We start from the raw sequence: 22,319 nt of genomic DNA on the forward strand, positions 1-22,319 counted from the left end.
AATTGCATAGAAATGTGTGTATGCCAGGTTTATAAAAAATCAGAATTTTTTTGGTATACACATTTTGCCTTTTTTTTTTTTTGAATGCATATTTTAGCATTTGAATCCATAATAATATGGAGACCCCTGTTTATTTCCTGGATGTCTTCCTTTTGTCCCAGTTTCCTAGCTTTTAAATGCTGCATCCACATTTGAAGAGGAAAAATGCAAAGTATTTCTCTGAACATTCTATTTGACCTGTGTCAACTCAGAAAGCCAGAAACTTTTTCTGGAATAATAATTACTGATCCTTACTGCACAGCGACAGCTGAACGTGAGAAAACTATATTTTGACTGAATGCCTGTCAACCTGTGAGAGTTCTAAATTGTGTTTGGAAAGAAAGATTTGCTTCTAAGTCCAAGTCTTTAAAACAGTGTCTAATATTATATGGACTATGGTTATTTTTGATGCAGTTTTAACTTTTGATTTTGAATTTTTTATGGATCATGCTGTAATAATAAAGACCACAAGACATTGCGAAGGTTTGGGGCAGCCACCCGTATAATTGTTCCCGGTTGCAAAACTTCTTAATCATTAGATCCATGTTCACATGACTCAGTCCAAAACAGAACTAACTCAGTACAGTAATCCCTCCTCGATCGCGGGGGTTGCGTTCCAGACCCCCCCGCGATAGGTGAAAATCCACGAAGTAGAAACCATATGTTTGTATGGTTATTTTTATATATTTTAAGCCCTTATAAACTCTCCCACACTGTTTATAAATTTTCCCGCAGAGTTATACAGCATAATCCCTTTGTATTCTCTTAGATATTAGGTAAGATTCATTGAAATTATGGATATAAAAACACTGTTTATATACAGTAAAACCTAAATATTATTTTAAAGATATTGAGTGTCTCCGATATCACATGTTACAGCCATTACGATAGACATGCCACCAGCAATAAATACGTACAATGCAACAAAAATAGTATACAGTAAATGTGTGTGTACAGTGACACTAAACGTACGTACATGTACTAAGTACTGTAAGTAGAAAATTAATTATGGTTACTCACCAACAATGACACGATGACTTGTCCGATAACAATGAGTTTTATTTTACTGCACAACAAAGGAGAGCGTTACAGCCCTTAAAGGAGCCACTTCAGGCGATTGTGTAGCACTGCCGTTGTTCTTCTTCTGGCAGTCTTCAATCCAAATCCCTAAAGCAGATTCCATCCAGACTACTGCCTTATTTCATCCACTTACAACTTGTTTTGCACCCTAGTTAAAAGGACACTGCGGCTGTAGATCTTATATTCCTTTCCTACTTTTTAAATAAAAAGAATAGTAGCCTTCAACAAATCCAAAATGTTTACCTTTTCGGCAATCGTTAACATCTTCCGTTTGCGCTTAGGCACGGCCCCTGAAGCAGTAGCAGATCATTTTGGAGCCATAATAAAGGGCTTGACTATGCACAAAGATAAACACAAAAGAGCACAACTCTTTACACAGCGAAACACGTTGATGCTGAATGAGCGAGACGAGACTTCCTGGTTAACATTGCATTCAGCAAGCAGGAACTTAACTGCGTGCTCTGATTGGTTAGCTTCTCAGTTAGGAGGACTTAACTGCGTGCTCTGATTGGTTAGCTTCTCAGTCATCCACCAATAGCGTCCCTTGTATGAAATCAACTGGGCAAACCAACTGAGGAAGCATGTACAGGAAGTAAAAAGACACATTGTCCGCAGAACCCGCGAAGCAGCGAAAAATCCGCGTTATATATTTAGTTATGCTTTCATATAAAATCCGCGATAGAGCGAAACCGCGAAAGTCAAAGCGCGATATAGCGAGGGATTACTGTACTAACAAGATAGCGGCTTTAAAGGCCATTACAGGAAGTGATGTCATCAGGACCGGAACTAGAAGTGATGTCATTGGCTGCCCCAGAGCTGGGCGGGATTTCCCTAGAATGGTCTGTAAGAGATCGAGAGAGAGAATTAGTGCACTTTGCCACACCCTGGTCTGGCATGGAATCGATCGCTTTAGTTGTTTCCTAAACACGCGTGTGTGACAATACTTATGTTATGTTGACTGTGGCTGTTTTTCATTTCAAAAAAATAAGTCCCGGAGTAGTGTGGTCTGTTTGTCTTCCTCTGCATTTCATATGAGGCATGTTTGTTTTTTTTTTTGTCTGTATGCCTTGCAGTAAGTCTGCTCAATTTACACTACCAGCTAATGGGCGATATTGCAGTGAGTGCTGAGACTTTCTGGAAACAAGGTTTTAATTCATCATCCTTAAGGCTTTGTATTGGTACTCATGAATCTGCAGACACAGACAGGAGACCAGCACTTGGCTACTCATTGCTTTTTAAGAAAGGTTATGCCTTCATCTGATTTGAGTTTTCTTTCAGGTGTCAGAAAAGCCTGAATCTTTAATGCTCCTGCATTTGGTGCCCTAAAAATGCCCATCAGAAGTGGCAACAGGTAAACTGTTAGTCATTCAGACCAAGGTTCTCAGACAACATTTACAAAGATAGGTGAACAGTGGCCTCTGGATATTGGTTGTTGGACTGAAGAAAGACCTTTGTCCTTTTAAGCAATTAACAAAAGTAACCTGAAAATTTGTTTTTCACCCAGAAATGCAGGAATAGTGGAGTGAGGTACAGCTGCCTTTCTGGTAAAACATGCAATTTATATGCATCTCTTATCTATTGCTCTAGCAGAAAAGGCTTTTTTTGCCATTTAATGCCTAAGTGAAAAGGTCAGTGCCATACAGTGTTAATATTACACTGTTTTTAGTTTATTGCTAATAAGATATTGCTCTGGTAAAAGAAAGATTGTAAAGTACTTAGAACATTCTTGCTTCATACTGTCAACAGAAGAAATGTGATGTTCCTAAAAACAAATGTTAAGAAAAGCAAAAACTCAGTGTAGTGCTGCTAGACTAGATTATCTCGTAATTCACTGCATGCATAACAAGGTAATTAACCTATTATTTCTCTTGAAGTAATGAGGCAAATTAGAGTAATCCCAGCCACAGCTGAAAGATAATTTGTTAATAATATGTACTGAGGCTTTTTTTATGTTGCCTTCTCTGTGCATTTTAACAATTCAAACAAGTACAGTCCTTTAAGGTAAAGATTTACTAGAAAATGTAATGCATGCTTCAATATACAGGCTATAGTTCAGTTTAGAATATATTTTTACTATGTATTCATTCATTTGAGTTACAGTATGCTACATAAGATGTTCTCAAGTAAGTCATGCTTGAGGAAACTTAAGAAATTTTGTTTTTCATTATTTTTTTTCCTCTCCATTTGAATTTTTGCATGAGAAACCGAAATGTTTCGTAGTTCCCCAGGGGCTTGATCTAGTTACAAATTCGGGAACAGAATTAGCTTGACAGCTCATTACAGTTGTTCAGTTTCTTTAAATAAAAAAAAGTTTCCTTTTAAAGGCTGTACCAGATAAATGAGTTAACAATATGATTGTCTCTGCTTAAACACCTCTGCTTAGTAGACGTTTTGATTTAAGGTTTAGTATGCAGTTTAATTTGTATAGTGTTGTCTATTGTTTGCTTTATAAATTGGAACAAAGTAGCACAGGATTATAGTATTTTAAACTCAGAACTTGGTCTTTTTTCAATTCATTTAATTTTTAAAATGCTAACATCTTAATAGTCTTAATCACTGAATAGTGCACTTTGTTTCATGTAGATTACACAGGAAACTGGGTTTTTGTGAATTTCTCTGAAACAACTGAATATCATACAACTTAGCTAATGAGAGATCATTGTGCAGTTTATTTGTTGGAGTACAGAATGTAGACTGTAATTTGAATGATATAAAATGAAAAGTCATGCATATATGCTATAATTGTAGATCATTTTCTTTTTTTTAGGTTTAAAGAAATATTAAACCAAATTGTCATAAAGAGCTTTTCACAGAGTTGAATGCATGCCCGTCAGAGCAAGTTATTGTGCTACTTTTGCTCTGTAATACAGATAGTGCCTTGTGAAGTAATCAGCCTTAACACAGAAAAAGGTTTGGGGCAGCCACCCGTATACTTGGCTGCAAAAAGGGCAAATATAAGCAGAGTTGTAAACAGTTTCAAGTCCAAAACAGAACTGGGTACATGTGGAGTTCGTCTGGCTTTTATAGTAGGTTGGCAGAAGTGACATCATCTGGGGGCCGGAACCGGAAGTGAGGTTCTTGGGCCCGGAACCGGAAGTGATGTCTACAGGGCCGGTCTCAGGCAGAATTTTCCGTCTTTGATTTCCAGAAATATCAGAGGAAAGATTAGTGCACCCCACCGTCCCCTGGCCTGGTGTGGAATTACATTTGATTAGTCCATTCAGCTGTCTCCCATGTGCACGTGTGTGACAGCCTGCATTGTTGAATGCCATTCCAAACCATGTTACAGAAATTAACTTTAAGAGCTGCATATTGAAACAGGAAAAACACAGACAAGGTGAGTGACTTTCTCATTCACAATGTAGTGACATCATTGATGATCTCTAGGGTGCAAGTGCTAGAAGTAGTTGAGATAAAAGGGTAGAAAAATATCTGAATGCATTTGACAGCTCAGTTCTGCTATTTTTGAGACTGCTACCTCATATCTTTATGACCTGGTTACACCGAGTGTAAGATTTGTGCCTTCTACTTCTGGCTGTATATATCTATTTTTTGTTTGTTTACAAACTGGCTGAATGTACAACCTTGTTGTTTACTAACCCGAGTCTTTGCTATTAGTAAATATGTTCAATCCAACCAAGCTAACTTCCTTTCTAGCAAAGTGAGTCAAACTAAAATATGAACCTCCAGGTTTTTTCACCGTTTACAGTTCATTATTGCCGTCAATCCCTCCTGTTGACAAATGTCAACATCCGCCCTGAAAGAGTTAATGTAAACTTCTAGTTTTAGATGATATCTACTTTTTTGCTTTGAAGAGTGCAGAGATTCTTCTGAATTTTGACAAGAACGTATCAATGTCTTTTCTAAAATAATTATGCTGGTCTTCTGCCTATGTTTCCTTTTAAGCTCTGCTGTTTTGATTAATATGAGGAATTTTTCTTTAAAATTTTATTTTAAAACAAATCTAATGACTCCCTATGGTAAGTAATGGTGGGTTTTAAATATTGTTTATGATGTGCCTTTTTTGATCTTTCGCATTGATATATTTATGGTTGGACTTCATGTTGCAGGTTGTATTTGACTGTTTTGTTTTAATAATAAATTAATTAAAAAAAAAAAACTCAGATCTGGTAAGTACATATGTCATTCTGTCTTGTATCTAGTGGTATTTCAGCTCCCTCTCACAGAGTTTCTGTCATTTTTCATTTACTTAATGGCGTAGTGCCATGTGACAATTCTCACAGTATATTGTTTTTCTTTTGATTTAGTGAGAGATTACTAGAAGGAATAAAATATGAATTGTTTTAGAACCCTTAATTAGGATTTGTCCTTTTGGTTTTATTATTTGCTTTTTCACATGTTTTAGAAAATAACCTCTGCCTCACAGTTATTTTGTTCAGGGCATCAAACTGCACTTATAAGTTATTTAGAACATCTGGAAGAAAGGCCACAGGTGATGTGGTCTCATAGTTTGTTATGGCTTAAATTCCCTGCCACATGTGCCTTGTATCTCTGGTGTCCTGAAAGAGACCATGAGGTTTCTTGGCGTACTTTTCCTTAGCTGCTTTGATGTCCCGAAATTGGTATGCCTTTGCTGTCCTGTGGGCTACCTTACTACCTTATCTTAAGACAGCATTACGGTCTTTAAACAGTGCACACGCCCCAGTGTCATCCATGGTTTCTAATTTGCACATGATCTGATTGTTGTTTGAGACAGTCACATCATCTATATACTTGATAATATAGTTAGTGACAGATGATACATATTCCTCTAAATTGATCTGATGGCCAACTACTTTTAACATGGCACAATCCATCTGATCAAAATAGTCCCGAAGGGCAGGAGCTGCTGCCTGATCTGTTAGAGAGTTGGTTTGGACTGTTTAAAGCCTTTTTTGTATGCAAGTTGTAGAATAACAGAAATAATGGTCAGGAAAAAAATTAGATGCAGCCAATAGGTATGGCTTTGTCAGTACTGCAAGAGTTTGTAAGAACAAGGTCCCCCTTATTTTCTCACTTAGCTGGAAAATAGATGTACAGTATTGGTAAAAGTTGTTGAGAAGGTCTTGAAGTTCACATGATTGAAATCACCAGCCACTATAGTAAAAACAGTGGGATCCATAGTTTGCAACTCTGTAACAAGTTTGTAAAATACACACTGTGCTTCTTTACATATAAGATTTGTTTAGGTATTATTTAAATATATGGAGGTCTCTGAGCAGTGAGATCGCAGTAAGACATTACATTCCTTTACAGTATAAATTCATGGATAATACAGACTGATGCTGATGACATATTTTTTTAAAGAACAGCAGTCAGTGGTAGCTATAGAACCAATAAAGAATGTGTCAAAGAAATGTTTTTATTTTGAGGCATTATATTTATTGCTCAACAAAAATCTGTTTTGGTGTTAGATGGGTTGTAGAGGTAGCATTTAAAGAATTCACTTATTATGTAGTTACTAGTTTGTAGCTATTAATGGCCCCTGCTATTTTAAAACATGTGCTTTGCTTTTTTTAACACAATTTGTAATCTTATTTAATGACAAAATAATGTACCATCTAGGTGTATTATTTGTATTTATCAGTTATAGACCATTTGCGTTTAAAGTTAGCTGTGATCTGTGAGCTCCAGAAGCATTAAAGTTTGATAAAGTACAGAACACTGTATACATAATAATTTCAACTGCAATAAAGAAGAAAATTACAATCTGCTGGAACACCTTGCAGATTTACTGAACAACAGTCAATATTTACACTTCTTTGTAGTGGATGATGATCTATTTCCATGAACAGTAAAAATCTCCCTGAACTACAAGGAAAGAATGTAGGGCAAATTCTACACTTGGGCTCAAATTGGAGTCTCCTTGTAGTTATCATTTATATTTAATGTCCTTCCAAACAAGTTAATATTGCACAAAGCTGTCTCTCTGGTCTGTCAAGGCAAAAATTGAAAGAAAAGGTCACAGTGCAAGGAATTGTGAGCAAATTATTTAACTACAGTTAACTATTAATATTATTATCAAGCATTTTAACTTTGTATTCTAACTTCCAAACACAGCAGGAAAAAAACAAACTTTTTTTCCGGGATGAGAGGAATTGTTAAGGGGTTGTGGTTGCTGCTTCAGTCAAAACACTAATTACTTTCCCTCTTATTAACAGAATCTTTGTTTATTAAGACTTATAGATACTTGAATATAAAAAATGTATTTAGAATATTTTTATATCCTGCTTTCTGTAAGAAATGTAATGTTGTTTAATTTTTTTTAATTTTTTTTTTTTAAGAGAGGGTAATCAAAACCTGAAGCTAATCAAGTTAAACTCTAGTTTCCATGAGTGCTACCTTGATCTTCTTTGCATCTTTAGTCACAGAGAGGTGACAGAATTTTTAAAACTGTCTGAGCACTATCGATTGGAGGAAGCCATTCAGGTGAGTTTAATTAACAAATACAAACTCTATACCTGTGACATTGTTTACTGTTCAGGATTGTGGCAAACCATTTTTAAGGTGGCATTTCTGTGCATTGTGCCTTAACAGTATAATATGTGATCTATAGTACATAAATTATTAACTTTAAATAGAATCTTGTCAGTTTATATATATATATATATATATAGGCAGGCTCTATTGTAGGAGTAAAGTTGGACAGTTTAACATCTGTGGCAGAGCGACGGGCACTAAGCAAACTCCTGTCAATCATGAAGAATCTACTGCATCCACTGAACAGTGTCATTTCCAGGCAGAGGAGTAGCTTCAGTGACAGACTTTTGTCACTGTCCTGCTCCACTGACAGACTGAGGAGATCGTTCCTCCCCCACACTATGCGACTCTTCAGTTCCACCCGGGGGAGTAAATGCTAACATTACTCAAAGTTATTGTCTGCTTTTTTTTTTCTTTCATTTTTATTACTATTTATTTATTTTTTTTTTGGTATCAGTATACTGCTGCTGGATTATGTGAATTTCCCCTTGGGATTAATAAAGTATCTATCTGTCTATCTGTCTATCTATCTAATAGAGAGAGAGAGAGAGATATAGATATGACAGCAACACTCATATCAATGACAAAACAATTACATTAACAATCATGTTACGTTATTTTTAAAATTTCTCCTTTTCTTTTTCATAACTTCTTTAACATACTACTTCTCCGCTGCGAAGCGCGGGTATTCTGCTAGTTTTTAATAAAGCTAACACCACATTGACCACCAGCATGTAGTTACTTTGAACTACCAAGGAACACACATACCATGAAGTGTACACACACACATACATGACACGAAAAAAATACTAAGCTAATAAAAATAATACTGACACTTAATATACAGTTAAGCTTAGCATCTCCATAGGAAAATGAAGCACCAGAAACCTATCATTGTTTTATCAACAATCCTATGGACTTTCAGTCCCTGTAAAACATATTTTCATTTGACAGTGACTTCTGTTCAGCCATTTAATATTTACTCATATAATCGTGAATTTTTTTTGGAAGTAAATAGAACAGCTGTTTGTTCAGTGCTGTTCAGTAATATTAGAATATTAGAAACAGCAAATCATTTATGGGACATTTGAAGAACAGTAAAAAAAAAAAAAAAGTGTGACAACTGATCTCAGCTTTGTGGATATTTTATTGTCATGCAGTTGAGATGGATAAACGATATTGTCTACGAAGAATACCTGTAATGATATGTGTGAGACTGTAGGATTTGGAATGCAGGTTTAACCCATTTCTTCAGATATTTTCTGTAGTCTCTGGATCATGATAGCACTTTTTATGCAAGGATACAATTGTTCATCAAGTTCTGTATTTGAAGGTGTACATTAAGAAACCAGGATCTGGACCAGCTTAACAACAGGATTTATCTGAATCTATGATGTATTGACGACTTCAATATGTTAATTGAATTAGTCTTTTTTTAATGTCTTTTGTAAAATAATTACTTCATTAAATCATCTTGTCAAAGGGGTAAAATTGTTAATGTTTGCTTAGCTTTGACTTATTAATTTATTTTAATATTATCTTCATTTATTGGGGGAATAAGCTTAGCATGAGATCTCCCATATGCAGAAAACTGTAGATTACCCATCAGTTTGTCATTTGTTTTTACTTTTTAGATCACTCGGAAACATAATCTAAATAATGCTACAGCATACTTGCTAGAGAATAAAGGAGATATACATGGTGCTTTCCAGGTCCTACTTCAGGTGAGATTATTTTTGTTCATTAGCTGAATAACATAGCTCATTAACACATTTACCCATTTAAACATGTTTGCACCTTGCTTACATAACAATTAATTGTACTGGGTCTTGTCCCAAATATTTTTCTCAAGTACACTAATCGGTTTACTGATCCATACAATCATTATAATCCTTTGATGAAGTAGTAAGGCACAGTTGGAATGAATTTTACCTGCATTACTGACATCATTGTTTATTGTTTCTTTGTGTAAATGTTACACATTGGTTCAGATTCGGAATTTGTCCAGTGGATGAAAAAATAAACCTTTTTTCAAGATGGATATATATATATATATATATATATATGTATATATATATATATGTGTCCATTTTTTATTATTCTTATGTTATAAATAAATTGTATCGTTTTGTTAATTTCAACAAGCATGGTTGGGTTATTTGTGAAAGTTTATTCTTCGGTCATTTCTGAACCACAACAGAGAAAGTGAAAGTGTTAATGTATACCTTCACCATCCCATCAGTTGTACAACTCTGTCCATATTTCTGCCGTTCTGGCCGGAAAGTGAATTGGAGATCCTTTGGTCAAACGTGTGTTTCCACTGAGAGACGACTTGTTTGAATTAATTACTGGCATTGCCGAAGGTAATACTGAGGCTATGTTTCCTGAAAGAAAGCAATTATTAAAAAGAAAAGACATTTCATTATTCAGTTTATTTTGAAGAAGTTTAATGTTTTTAAAATAAAAACATTCCATACTGTCACGCTTGTGGTACAGTTAATCTTCTGTAGACTAAATATATGGTTACATAAGCATTGTAATATTGTGTTTTTATTATAGTAATTAAATGATTTTCACTCATGCTTAAAGCATTAATATATCTTCTAACAAACATCAGAAACCTGGTTAAAGCCAGCAATAATACTAAATAAAATTATTTGCAATAAGCTGGGTATCAGAAATTTGTCTGTCTGCTTGAATACAAATTCCTTTGTAACCCTCTTATTCTACAGTTCCATGAAACTGTTGGAAGAAGAAAAAGCTAGAAAATATCAGAGAAATTAAATTATTGTTTGTTATATAAGAAAAAAGTGTTTATGACAAGATGATATATTAAATTTATAAATGAAGAACATATCTTTTCTAAGGCAGCGCAATGTTTGCTTTACTTTAGCATTTGAACATTTAAAATTATAAGCATCATTTTTTTAAGTTTTTAGCAGAGAAAAGCAACATTTTACTGTGCTAACCTATGTAACTGCAATCACTGACATTATTCACAGAGTGTAGATCTACAGTCATGTGAAAACATTAGGACACCCTTTGAAAGCATGTGGTTTTTGTAACATTTTTAATAAATGGTTATTTCATCTCCGTTTCAACAATACAGAGAGATTAAAGTAATCCAACTAAACAAAGAAAACTGAAGAAAAGTCTTTTCAAGATCTTCTGTAAATGTCATTCTACAAAATGCCTATTCTAACTGAGGAAAAGATAGGACACCCTTGCCCCTAATAGCGAGTGTTACCTCCTTTGGCTGAAATAACTGCAGTGAGACGGTTCTTGTAGCCATCTACCAGTCTTCGACATCGGTCTGAGGAAATTTTACCCCACTCCTCAATGCAGAACTTTTTCAGCTGTGAGATGTTTGAGGGTTTTTGCACGTACAGCCCTTTTCAAGTCACCCCACAGCATCTCAATGGGATTCAAATCTGGACTTTGACTTGGCCATTCCAGGACTCTCCATTTCTTCTTTTCAGCCAATCTTTGGTTGATTTACTAGTATGTTTTGGGTCATTGTCATGTTGCATGGTCCAGTTCGCTTCAGCTTTAATTTTCTAACTGATGGTCTCACATGTTCTTCAAGCACCTTCTGATACACAGTAGAATTCATCGTGGATTCTATGATGGTGAGCTGACCAGGTCCTGCTGCAGCAAAGCAGCCCCAAACCATGACACTTCCACCTCCATGCTTCACAGTTGGTATGAGGTTCTTTTCTTGGAATGCTGTGTTTGGTTTACGCCAAACATGTCCTCTGCTGTTGTGTCCAAATAATTCAATTTTGGACTCATCTGTCCAAAGAACATTATTCCAGAAGTCCTGGTCTTTGTCAACTTTATCTCTGGCAAATGTCAGTCTGGCCTCGATGTTTCTCTTGGAAAGCAAAGGTTTCCTCCTTGCACACCTCCCATGCAAGTTAAACTTGTACAGTCTCTTTCTGATTGTAGAGGCATGTACTTCTACATCAACAGTAGCCAGAGCCTGCTGTAGTTCTCGAGATGACACTTTAGGGTTTTGGAGACCTCTTTTAGCATCTTGCGGTCTGCTCTTGGGGTGAACTTGCTGGGGCGACCAGTCCTGGGCATGTTGGCAGTTGTTTTGAAAGCCCTCCACTTGTAGACTATCTTCCGGACAGTGGAATGGCTGATTTCAAAATCTTTTGAGATCTTTTAAATCCCTTCCCAGACTCATAGGCTGCTACAATCTTTTTCTGAAGTCCTCTTACAGCTCTTTTGTTCTCACCATGGTGCTCACTCTCACTTCAACAGTCAGGAGCACACCAAACTAAATGTCTGAGGTTTAAATAGGGCAAGCCTCATTCAACATGCAGAGTAACGATCTACTAATTATGTGCACCTGGTGTGATATACCTGTGTGAGATCTGAGCCAATTTAAGAGGGAATACATGTGAGGGTGTCCTATCTTTTTGTCCTCAGTTAGAATAACATAGCTCATTAACACATTTACCCATTTAAACATGTTTGCACCTTGCTTACATAACAATTAATTGTACTGGGTCTTGTCCCAAATATTTTCTCAAGTACACTAATCGGTTTACTGATCCATACAATCATTATAATCCTTTGATGAAGTAGTAAGGCACAGTTGGAATGAATTTTACCTGCATTACTGACATCATTGTTTATTGTTTCTTTGTGTAAATGTTACACATTGGTTCAGATTCGGAATTTGTCCAGTGGATGAAAAATAAACCTTTTTCAAGATGGATATATATATATATATATATATATATATGTATATATATATATATGTGTCCATTTTTATTATTCTTATGTTATAAATAAATTGTATCGCTTTTGTTAATTTCAACAAGCATGGTTGGGTTATTTGTGAAAGTTTATTCTTCGGTCATTTCTGAACCACAACAGAGAAAGTGAAAGTGTTAATGTATACCTTCACCATCCCATCAGTTGTACAACTCTGTCCATATTTCTGCCGTTCTGGCCGGAAAGTGAATTGGAGATCCTTTTGGTCAAACGCGGTGTTTCCACCGAGAGACTAATTTGTTTGAATTAATTACTGGCATTGCCAAGGTAATACTGAGGCATTTTTGTAGAATGACATTTACTAAAAAGAAGATCTTGAAAAGACTTTTCTTCAGTTTTCTTTGTTTAGTTGGATTACTTTAATCTCTAATACTAAATAAAATTATTGAAACGGAGATGAAATAACCATTTATTAAAAATGTTACAAAAACCACATGCTTTCAAAGGGTGTCCTAATGTTTGCTTTACTTTAGCATTTGAACATTTCACATGACTGTATGTGTACCACTTTCAGGAATTTAAATGTTTGTTTCACAGTAGGTGAGAAAAACATACTTCCTGTTAAGATGCCCTCTTTCACAAATATCAATTGAGTCTTTGCTTGTAGCTCCTGGGGAGTATGAAGGAGGTGGAATACCCGGGAGCTGTTACCTTGCACCCAATGTGAGCTGTCCAAGACTTCAAATTGGCACAGGCAGAAAATATGGAAAAGGAGAGCAAGGCTAAATTGGAGATTAAGGATTAGAATCTCATAGCAGGAGTACTGTGAGGCAAAGCAGTGGAATATTTACATGAATGAAAAAAATTCCTCCAAAAATATAGCATATGCATCTAACAATATTTTGAAGTTTTGACATCAGAAAATAGTGGTCATTACAGTGTTCATCTTTCATATATTAGATTTATGCATATCTTACAGACCAGATGGTGATGGCATTCATTTTGCTTTAATGTCCATTTTCTTATTTTTGTATATGATATAATGGTGAACCTTTATTTCATACTGTGAAAGAAAGGTTACATACCTGAATAATGGTTTCACTTTCATTGGGGAGAACTAATACTTTTTAGTTTACATATTGTTAATTTATGTCAGGTAAAAATGCATTTACTGTATTAAAGAATTGCAATAGCATGTGTGCCTCCACCTGTTTGTTTTTATTTTTGTTTTTTTGCAAGACAATAAAATAAAAAACATGCAATTCTGTGAAAGATATACACGTGAGCAGTGAATAATTACTATTATTGTTTTCTAAAAAAAATCCATGAAATTAGAAAGAAAAACAGCCTGCTTCTCTTACTTACATCAGAAAACAGTTTTGGCAAGTTATTTATGATAACAAATAGCTTCCATATTCTAAAAACATTCCTGAACTGTTCCTTAGAGGGAGAATTTTTCCAAATTAAAATAATATAAGACATCACTTTCTTATTGAGTTATGGATTAGGATTCTTCTAATTAAGCAAAATCAGTCTTCATGCAAGTATAAGATGCCATAATAGATTTTCCCTTAGATAATGTTATCCCATCTAACTTCGCTCAGAATATTGTTTGTTTATCTTAAGTGTTCTTCACTATACACTGTTTGTTCCAATCAAAGACATGAAGACTGAAACCTCTATGTGCCATTTTTTTTATAATAAAAGGAGTAGTAAACAAAATCAAAAACTGACTTCATTTACTTACACTTTCAAAAGCATTTGATAAGGTTCTATAATGTAAATTTGTAGTAAATGTACAAAATATGCAGGTACCTCTAAAAGTAAAGGAACAGAAAATACTGGGGAGAAATTCCAGTTAAAAATAACTGAGACATACACACAGTGTACACATGTAAAATATATTTGTCCATAAGCTTGTTAAATACATTATTTTAAAGGGTAGAAAATGCTTAAGGAGAGGATATAGTATAAAGTGTACTGGCAAGGTTTAAAGTATATGCAAGATGGATGATGCTGACTTACAGAAAGCAAACTATGAGAAAGATTTAGGCATTAAAACAATTTTCTGGACAATCTTATTAACCAGGAAAGTGGAGAAATAAATTAAAAAGCAAGTAAAATTTTAAGTACTATTGTAAATGTTGTTCTATATACTGTAAATCAAAGGACATTATGTTCTGACTCTGTAGAGCACTCAGACTGAATTTGAAGTTGCTGTTCAAAGGACAAGAGATAAGTATGTCCCTGATCTAAAAAGCATGTCCTGTTCTTTCATGCTAAGGAATTACAACTTTTTTTTAGTATTTAGTAGAAAAAAAGAGGAGACCTAATCTTGTTTCTTCAGAATTCTAAAAAACATCAATAAAATTGATCAAAAAGAATTCTTTAAATTAAAAAGTGAATCATGGTCACAAGGACTATGGAAGAGATTTAAAAGAAATGCATTTGTGGTGGAACTCAGGAAGCACTTCTTCACACAATGGGTCATTTGGAATCTTCAATTACATGACTCATTATTTTGTTAAAGTGGAAACATTCACAGATTGCCTGCAGATCACATCCCCTCCCCTACACAATTAGACAAATCCTACCAACATATGAAATTGACTGAATGGGGAGTTAGGTTTTGTGGCTGTGATGAATGTAAGAGCACTTCTGTGCACCACACTGTTTTTGGTTTGTCTGTATAATAGTAATGCTAACTGCATCCTGAAAGACAGGCTCCCAAAATGTTTTTGGCATCTACAGCTAAAGTGTGGTTACTGTGGTCAAAGGTATTAGATAATAAATTAAAAATAGAAGCATTTGTGGCTGTCATGAAGGACAATTTGATATTAATACTTAAGAGAAGGCACAGTTATTGTGACTTGAATTTATTAAACCTGCTAGATCAATTTTGAGATGGTTGGCTTCATACCTATTCAGCACCTTCAAGGAAAAAGGTTGTGATTCACAAAATGGATCATACAATAATTAATTTAATTTATAAAGCTTCTTCCCCATGCTCAAAACATTTCACAAATATTAAAGGGAAGACAGTATTAAAAATCAAAAACTGAAAACTCTTATTCATGCAAATTCTCAGATCCTTAATTCAGTACTGTACTTTTTAGACGCCCTTTGGTCACAATTACAGCTTTGAGTGTTCTTGGGTAAGTCTCTACAAGCTGATCACACTTGTATTTGGGCAGTTTATCCTATTCTTCCTTGCAGATCTTAACAATCTCTTTTAAATGATATAAAAAGCATCTAATCTGCCGTCTTCAGGTCTTTCCACAAATGTTCTATAGGGGTTTAAGTCTGGGGTTTGACGGGGCTATTCAAGTACAGTCAGAGACCTGTCCCTTAACCACTATTAATTATTATTACTTCAGCATTGTCTTAGCTGCATTCTTGAGGTCATTGTCCAGTTGAAAGGTTAACTTTTGCCCAATCTGACATTGCATGCACTTTGAAGCATGTTTTATTTTTTTTTTTTCCTTCAAGAACTTCTCTGTATACATCTTTCCCTCAAATCTAACCAGTCTCTCTGTCCCTAAAGCTGAGAAGCACCCCCATAGCATGATACTGCTCCCACCATACTTCACTGCAAGGATGGCATTAAGCAGGTGATGAACCGTACCTTGTCTTTGCCAGATGTAGTGCTTAAAGTTCTGCTTACAGAGTTCAACTTTTGTCTTATCAGACCAGAGAATATTTTTCCTCATGCTTCTTTAAATGCTGTTTGGCAAGCTTTAAGTGGGGGCTAGCCACTCTACCATAAACACCTGATTGATGGAAAGCTGCTAAAATGGTTGTCCTTCTGACCGGTTGTCCCATCTTAGCTGAGGACTTTTGATTTTCTGTTAGATAAACCATTGGGTTCTTTGTTGCTTCCCTTTTTACCCAGTTACTCAGTTAGGCCGGGTGGCCAACTTGATGAGGAGTCTTGGTTGTCCCAAACTTTTTTTCATTTCACATTTCTTGAGATCATTGTCCTCCTGGGAACACTCAAATCTGTAGAAATGGTTTTATCTCTTTTCCTGATCTTTACCTTGCTGCAATTTATTCATTGAGGTCTAAAGAACATTTCTTGGACTTGGGCTTTTTGTTCTGACAAGCAGTGTGACTGTAGGGCCTTATATACACAATTATGTGCCCTTCTAAAAAATGTCCTGTCAATTCTGTTTGCCACAGGTGAACTCCAAACAAGTTCTAAACACATTACAAGCATAATTAAAGCAAACAGGATGCTCCTGACTATATTTTGGATTGTGACAGCAAAGGGGTCTGAATAAGAGATTTTAGTTTTTGATTTTTTTAATACATTTTTTAAACTTTTTGAAAACATTTTTTAGTCATTTTGGGTTAGAATGAGGTTTGACAGGCAAAAGTGGCAAATTTATCCATTTAAAATTAAATCTACAAGATAGAGAGAGTGAACAAATCTGAATACTTTTCTAATCTATACTAATAAAAGGCAAAGCCCTCACTGACTGACTGACTGACTCATCACTAATTCTCCAAGTTCCCGTGTACGTAGAAGGCTGAAATTTAGCAGGCTCATTCCTTACAGCTTAGTTACAAAAGTTGGGCAGGTTTCATTTTGAAATTCTACGCGTAATGGTCATAACTGGAAGCTATTTTTCTCCATATACTGTAATGGAGTTGAGCTGGATGGCAGTGGGGGGGTGGAATTTCATGTGACATCATCACTCCTCCCACGTAATCACGTGAACTGACTACCAACGAAGTACATAGAAAACAAGGAAGAGCTCAAAATAGCGCTGAACAAAACATGCATTATATAATTGAGAAGGCAGCGAAACAATGAGAAGCGAGCGACTGACATATACAACCATATTCATGAGTGCTGCTACTTCGGAAACAAAGCACGATGTAACCCTAAAGTTTAAATTAAGTTCATAGACAGGCTGCCGCTGGCGTTTGTAATTTAGTGCCTTCCCATATTAGGCCGCCCGTCAGCGGCAATCCAATAGAAACACTGCCGCTAAATAATTACGTGTGAAGGACTGTGCTTATGTTGAGGAAGATGAGATGGTCAGGGTGGTGTTTGGCACAAACTCAGCGAAACTGCGAGAGAAACTTTTAAGTGCCGGGTCTTAACTAACATTACATACAGCCATGGACATCACACGAGATGGCACCAGCACAGCTGGGAACCTTCGATGCAAGAACACCAAATGGCTCACGTGAACTGATGCAGTGCACAGACAAAAAGCAACAGTTCCATAGAGTGCTGAACAAAAAGCGAATTACACAATTGAGAAGGCAGCAAAAAAATATGAAGCGTCTGATACATACAAGCATATTCATAAATGCAGCTACTGTGGAAACAAAGCACACAGTGGAAAAAGTCAATGTCCCGCTAAACAAAGACAGTGTAAAAAAAAAAAACTCGTGCATGCAGTGTGTCACACCTCAGATAAAGAGGAAGACGAGCTGTTTATTGATGCAGTAAGAAACGAATCGATGAATGAAACCTGTTATCTTTACGATTGACAAACACGGAATGTAACTTGAACACAACACATCCTCCAGATACGACCCTGATTTAAAGAAATAATGATAATCAAATCCTTGATGACGGCAACACTCAATAACACTCACAAAACAATTACTGTATATTGACAATCATGTTACGTTATTTTTAAAATGTTCCCTTTTCTTTTTCATAACTTCTTTAACACACTACTTCTCCGCTATGATATATATATATATATATATATATATATATATATATATATATATATATATATATATATATATATACCCGATCTACATACTCTCAAATAGACAAGCTACACGCCGTGGCGCAATTGTAGAGGCTTCGCCTCTAGCGCCGACATCCGAGGTTCGATTCCCGAGAGGGGATGCACATGTACGCGCGCTTCCCGATTCATTTTACGCTCGCATCTCCTTGGTTTGGGACGTATGAAAAAATATGCGGTTAACGCAGAATCATGTTACGTTATTTTTAAAATGTTTACTTTTCTTAGCACAAGCACAGCTGAGAAGCTTCGATGCATGTACTCCATAACGCTTAAAAATAACGCATTTAATCACACTTTCATTTCAAGCAAAGGGGAACTTTTGTCAATGCATGATTTCCTGGTACATCAATTACACTGATGCACACATCACAGCTACAAAAATGTTAGAGTCGGAATAAAGCGCGTTCCTACGACTGATCGGAGGAAAATTTCATTTCAAACGACTACCCAAGCAAAGCCTTGATAAAAGCATGGTTTTGTGCACACTGAAAAGCAAGCAAAATTAGATGCATTACTTTGACTTTGTGGCTCTTACTGGGGATCATTGGACTTCCGTGACCGTTAGTAATTCTAATTACATCTAATTACAAAATGTTCAATGATCACACTGTTTTAGCCTAATATACAAAATAATTTTGGCTGAGGTTACTCAGAGTTTAAAGATTAAGTTGGTCAAATTACCTTTTATGTTTCTGACTTATATTTTTAAGAAGAAAAACTGCACTTTGTGTTGAAATTTTGGTTATTATTATTTAAAGACAATAACATTCTGAAAATGTACTTAAAGTAATTAAACTACCACTTTATTTTTAAGTCTGCCCAATTTTAACCAGAGATGATATTTTTGTTTCTGTTTTGAATTCAAATGCAGTTTAAAAGCATTTTTTTTTTCAGAAATTAAAACAGCTTGAGTTTACAATATTCATGTCCATGTCTATTATTTGATTCTGTCGCCCACTAAAACTCTTTTAAATAAAAAAAAACATTTGCGATTTGGGGCAAATTTACGTGTGCGATTACATACGATTAATCAAGATTATTTCTTACAGAGCCTCTAATTAATTGGATTAATTTTTTTATCGAAGTCCCACCCTAATATATATATATATATATATATATATATATATGTAGTAGATATATATGTAGATTTGTATATATATGTGTATATACAGTATATATGTAGATATGTATATGTGTATATATATGTATATATATATATTATATGTATTTGTATATATATGTATATGTGTATACTATATATATATATATAAGTATATATATATATATATATATATATATATATATATATATATATATATATATATATATATATATATATATATATATATATATATATATATATATATATATATATATATATATATATATATATATATATATATATATATATATATATATATATATATATATATATATATAAGTATATATATATTGTGGAGGACTGCCGGCTTCCCATGCCGGTCCTCACCCCCAGGCCGCCAGGAGGAGCTCTCCCGACAGCAGGATCGTGCCCCGAGGTCCAGCAGGGCCTTATGGACTCTGTAGTGTTTATACACAGCCCTGCTGGATACCTTGGGGACCACCAGGAGTCACTGTGGGGGGACTTGTGGGCTCTGTTGTGCCTTATGACCGGGGAGTACGCCACGGTCACGTGGACGGAAGGAATGGCGTGCTCCCGGGTGAAGTAAAGACTGATTGCCCTGACCCGGAAGGAATAAGGAACTGTGGACTGCTGGGACAGGAACACCTCCGGGTCAGGGGCTATAAAAGGACGGTACCTCAGTCCAGACACTGAGCTGTGCTGGGTGGGAGAGGAGCAAAGTGTCTGGGCGAGGAGGAAAGAATATTATTGTGTTTATTGTAGGTAGTGGATTGTTTATGAATAGTGTGGAGGGTGCTTGGTGCACATTTGTGTTAAAAGAAAATAAAAGGTATTGGACTTTTACCTGGTGTTTGGAGTCATCCCTGAGGGTTCAAGGGAGCACTAGCGCCCCCTACTGCCACAATATATATATATATGCCAGCAACACTCATGACAATGACAAAACAATTACATTGTCAGTCATGTTACGTTATTATTAAAATGTTTCCTTTTCTTTTTACTTCTCCGCTGCCAAGCGCGGGTATTTTGATATATATATAGATAGATAGATAGATAGATATGACAACAACACTCATATCAATGACAAAACAATTACATTAACAATCATCTTATGTTATTTTTAAAAAGTTTCCTTTTCTTTTTCATAAATTTTTTAACACACTACTTCTCCGCTGCGAAGCGCGGGTATTCTGCTAGTTTACTATAAATACTAGCAAAATACCCGCGCTTTTAAATTTTTATTAAGAAGAAAAGAAAACCTTTTTAAACTGAGGGAAAATGTACCAATAACTATTTGTTAAGGATCTCTTTGTATACCACATTGTCAGTTCAGCACTCCGGTTGTAATATGACCAAGCTTTGTGAGCTTACTCTTGAGAATGCAACGCATAGTTGTCAAAGAGAAAAGCAATCTTGCCTCAGATCAATGGCAACCCTTTGTAGGGTCTGTCCCTGAGACTTATTAATTGTCATCGCGAAGCAGAGCCTTAATGGAAATTGGAGGCATTTGAATTGAAATGGGAGATCAGAGGGTATAACGGGGATGTGTGGAATACATTGAGTGTGGAGAAACTCTAGAGACAGCGTGTGTATTAACTTGTGGATTTTTCTGTATTTGGTGGCAGCGTGACGAAGTTGCTTCCACAAGACCACATGAGGTGCGGAGCTCAGCTCGGAGCGGAATGAAGTGAATGAAATGAGGTGAATGGGAGGGGAGATGATTATGTGACTCCCCCACCCGCCTTAACTGTCAATACCTCCACAAACACAGTCTCTCGGATTGTGATGTTCACGGCTTTATTTAATGTTAGCTCAGACCCGGCACTTAAAAGTTTCTCTCACACTTTTGCTGAGTTTGAGCCAAACATTATTCTATCCCTGACGATCTCAACTCTCCTTTATATAAATCAGTAAATGAGAGAGGACTAAACACTAAGGAAAAAGAACGGCAAGACCGCGTCAGGTGCGGAGCTCAGCTCGGAGCAAAATGAGGTGAATGGGAGGGGAGATGATGACATGACTCCCCACCCGCCTTAACTGTCAGTCCCTCCACAAACACAGTCTCTCGGAATTTGCATAAGCACAGTCCTTCATCAGCAATTTTAACTTAGTTACAAAGTGATCAAAACTCTCGTCTGTACCCAGCGTCCTCTCATTAAGCTTGTATCTCACGAATATTGTATTAGTCGTGGGCATGACAAACGCTAGCGGCAGCCTGTCTATGAACTTAATTTAAACTTTAGGTTTACAGCGTGCTTTGTTTCCGAAGTAGCTGCACTCATGAATATGCTTGTATGCGTCACTCGCTTCATATTCTTTTCCTACCTTCTCAATTGTGTAATGTGTTTTTTGAACAGGTTTGATTCATTGATCACTCGTACTGCGTTCAGTCAGTTCACTTGAGCCGCTCTCTTGTGTGATCTTGCGATGTCCACGGCTTTATTTAATGTTAGCTAAGACCTGGCACTTAAAAGTTTCTCGCTACAATTTTAACACCTTTTCAAAGTGATCCAAAGTCTTGTTTATAACTCGTGTCTTCTCATTAAACTTGTAACTCACGAATATCGTATTAGTCGTGGACATGACAAATGCTAGCGGCAGCCTGTCCATGAACTTAATTTAAACTTTAGGTTTACACCGTGCTTTGTTTCTGCAGTAGCTGCACTTATGAATATGCTTGTATGCGTCACTCGCTTCATATTCTTTCGCTGCCTTCTCAATTGTGTAGTGCGTTTTTCACAGTCAGTTCACGTGATTACGTGGGAGGCATGATGATGCGAGACACAACTCCACCTCCCACGGCCATCGAGCTGCAGTCTATTACATTATATGGATAAAAATAGGTTCCAGTTATGACCATTACACGTAGAATTTCGAAATGAACCCTGCCCAACTTTTGTAAGTAAGCTGTAAGGAATGAGCCTGCCAAATTTCAGCCTTCTACCTACGCGGGAAGTTGCAATATTAGTGATGAGTGAGTCAGTCAGTCAGTGAGGGCTTTGCCTTGTATTAGTAGTAGATTAATGTTACAGTCATCCACAATGATATGTATCAATGAATAGGTTTAGACCTGAATTTTATTATCACTTTTT

The 22,319-nt window shown here is 35.9% G+C and overlaps 1 protein-coding gene across 1 annotated transcript in view; it reads left to right on the top strand.

Annotated features, from left to right (window-relative positions):
* vps8 (VPS8 subunit of CORVET complex) overlaps nt 1–22,319 on the top strand; it is a 740,642-nt gene that overhangs the window by 376,547 nt on the left and 341,776 nt on the right. The window contains exons 37-38 of the mRNA XM_039755059.1: nt 7,404–7,548; nt 9,234–9,323. Coding sequence (XP_039610993.1) covers nt 7,404–7,548; nt 9,234–9,323 — 235 coding nt within the window. The remainder of the gene's footprint in view (nt 1–7,403; nt 7,549–9,233; nt 9,324–22,319) is intronic.

Source organism: Polypterus senegalus, chromosome 6, assembly GCF_016835505.1.
Source record: "Polypterus senegalus isolate Bchr_013 chromosome 6, ASM1683550v1, whole genome shotgun sequence".
Lineage (NCBI taxonomy): Eukaryota > Metazoa > Chordata > Cladistia > Polypteriformes > Polypteridae > Polypterus > Polypterus senegalus.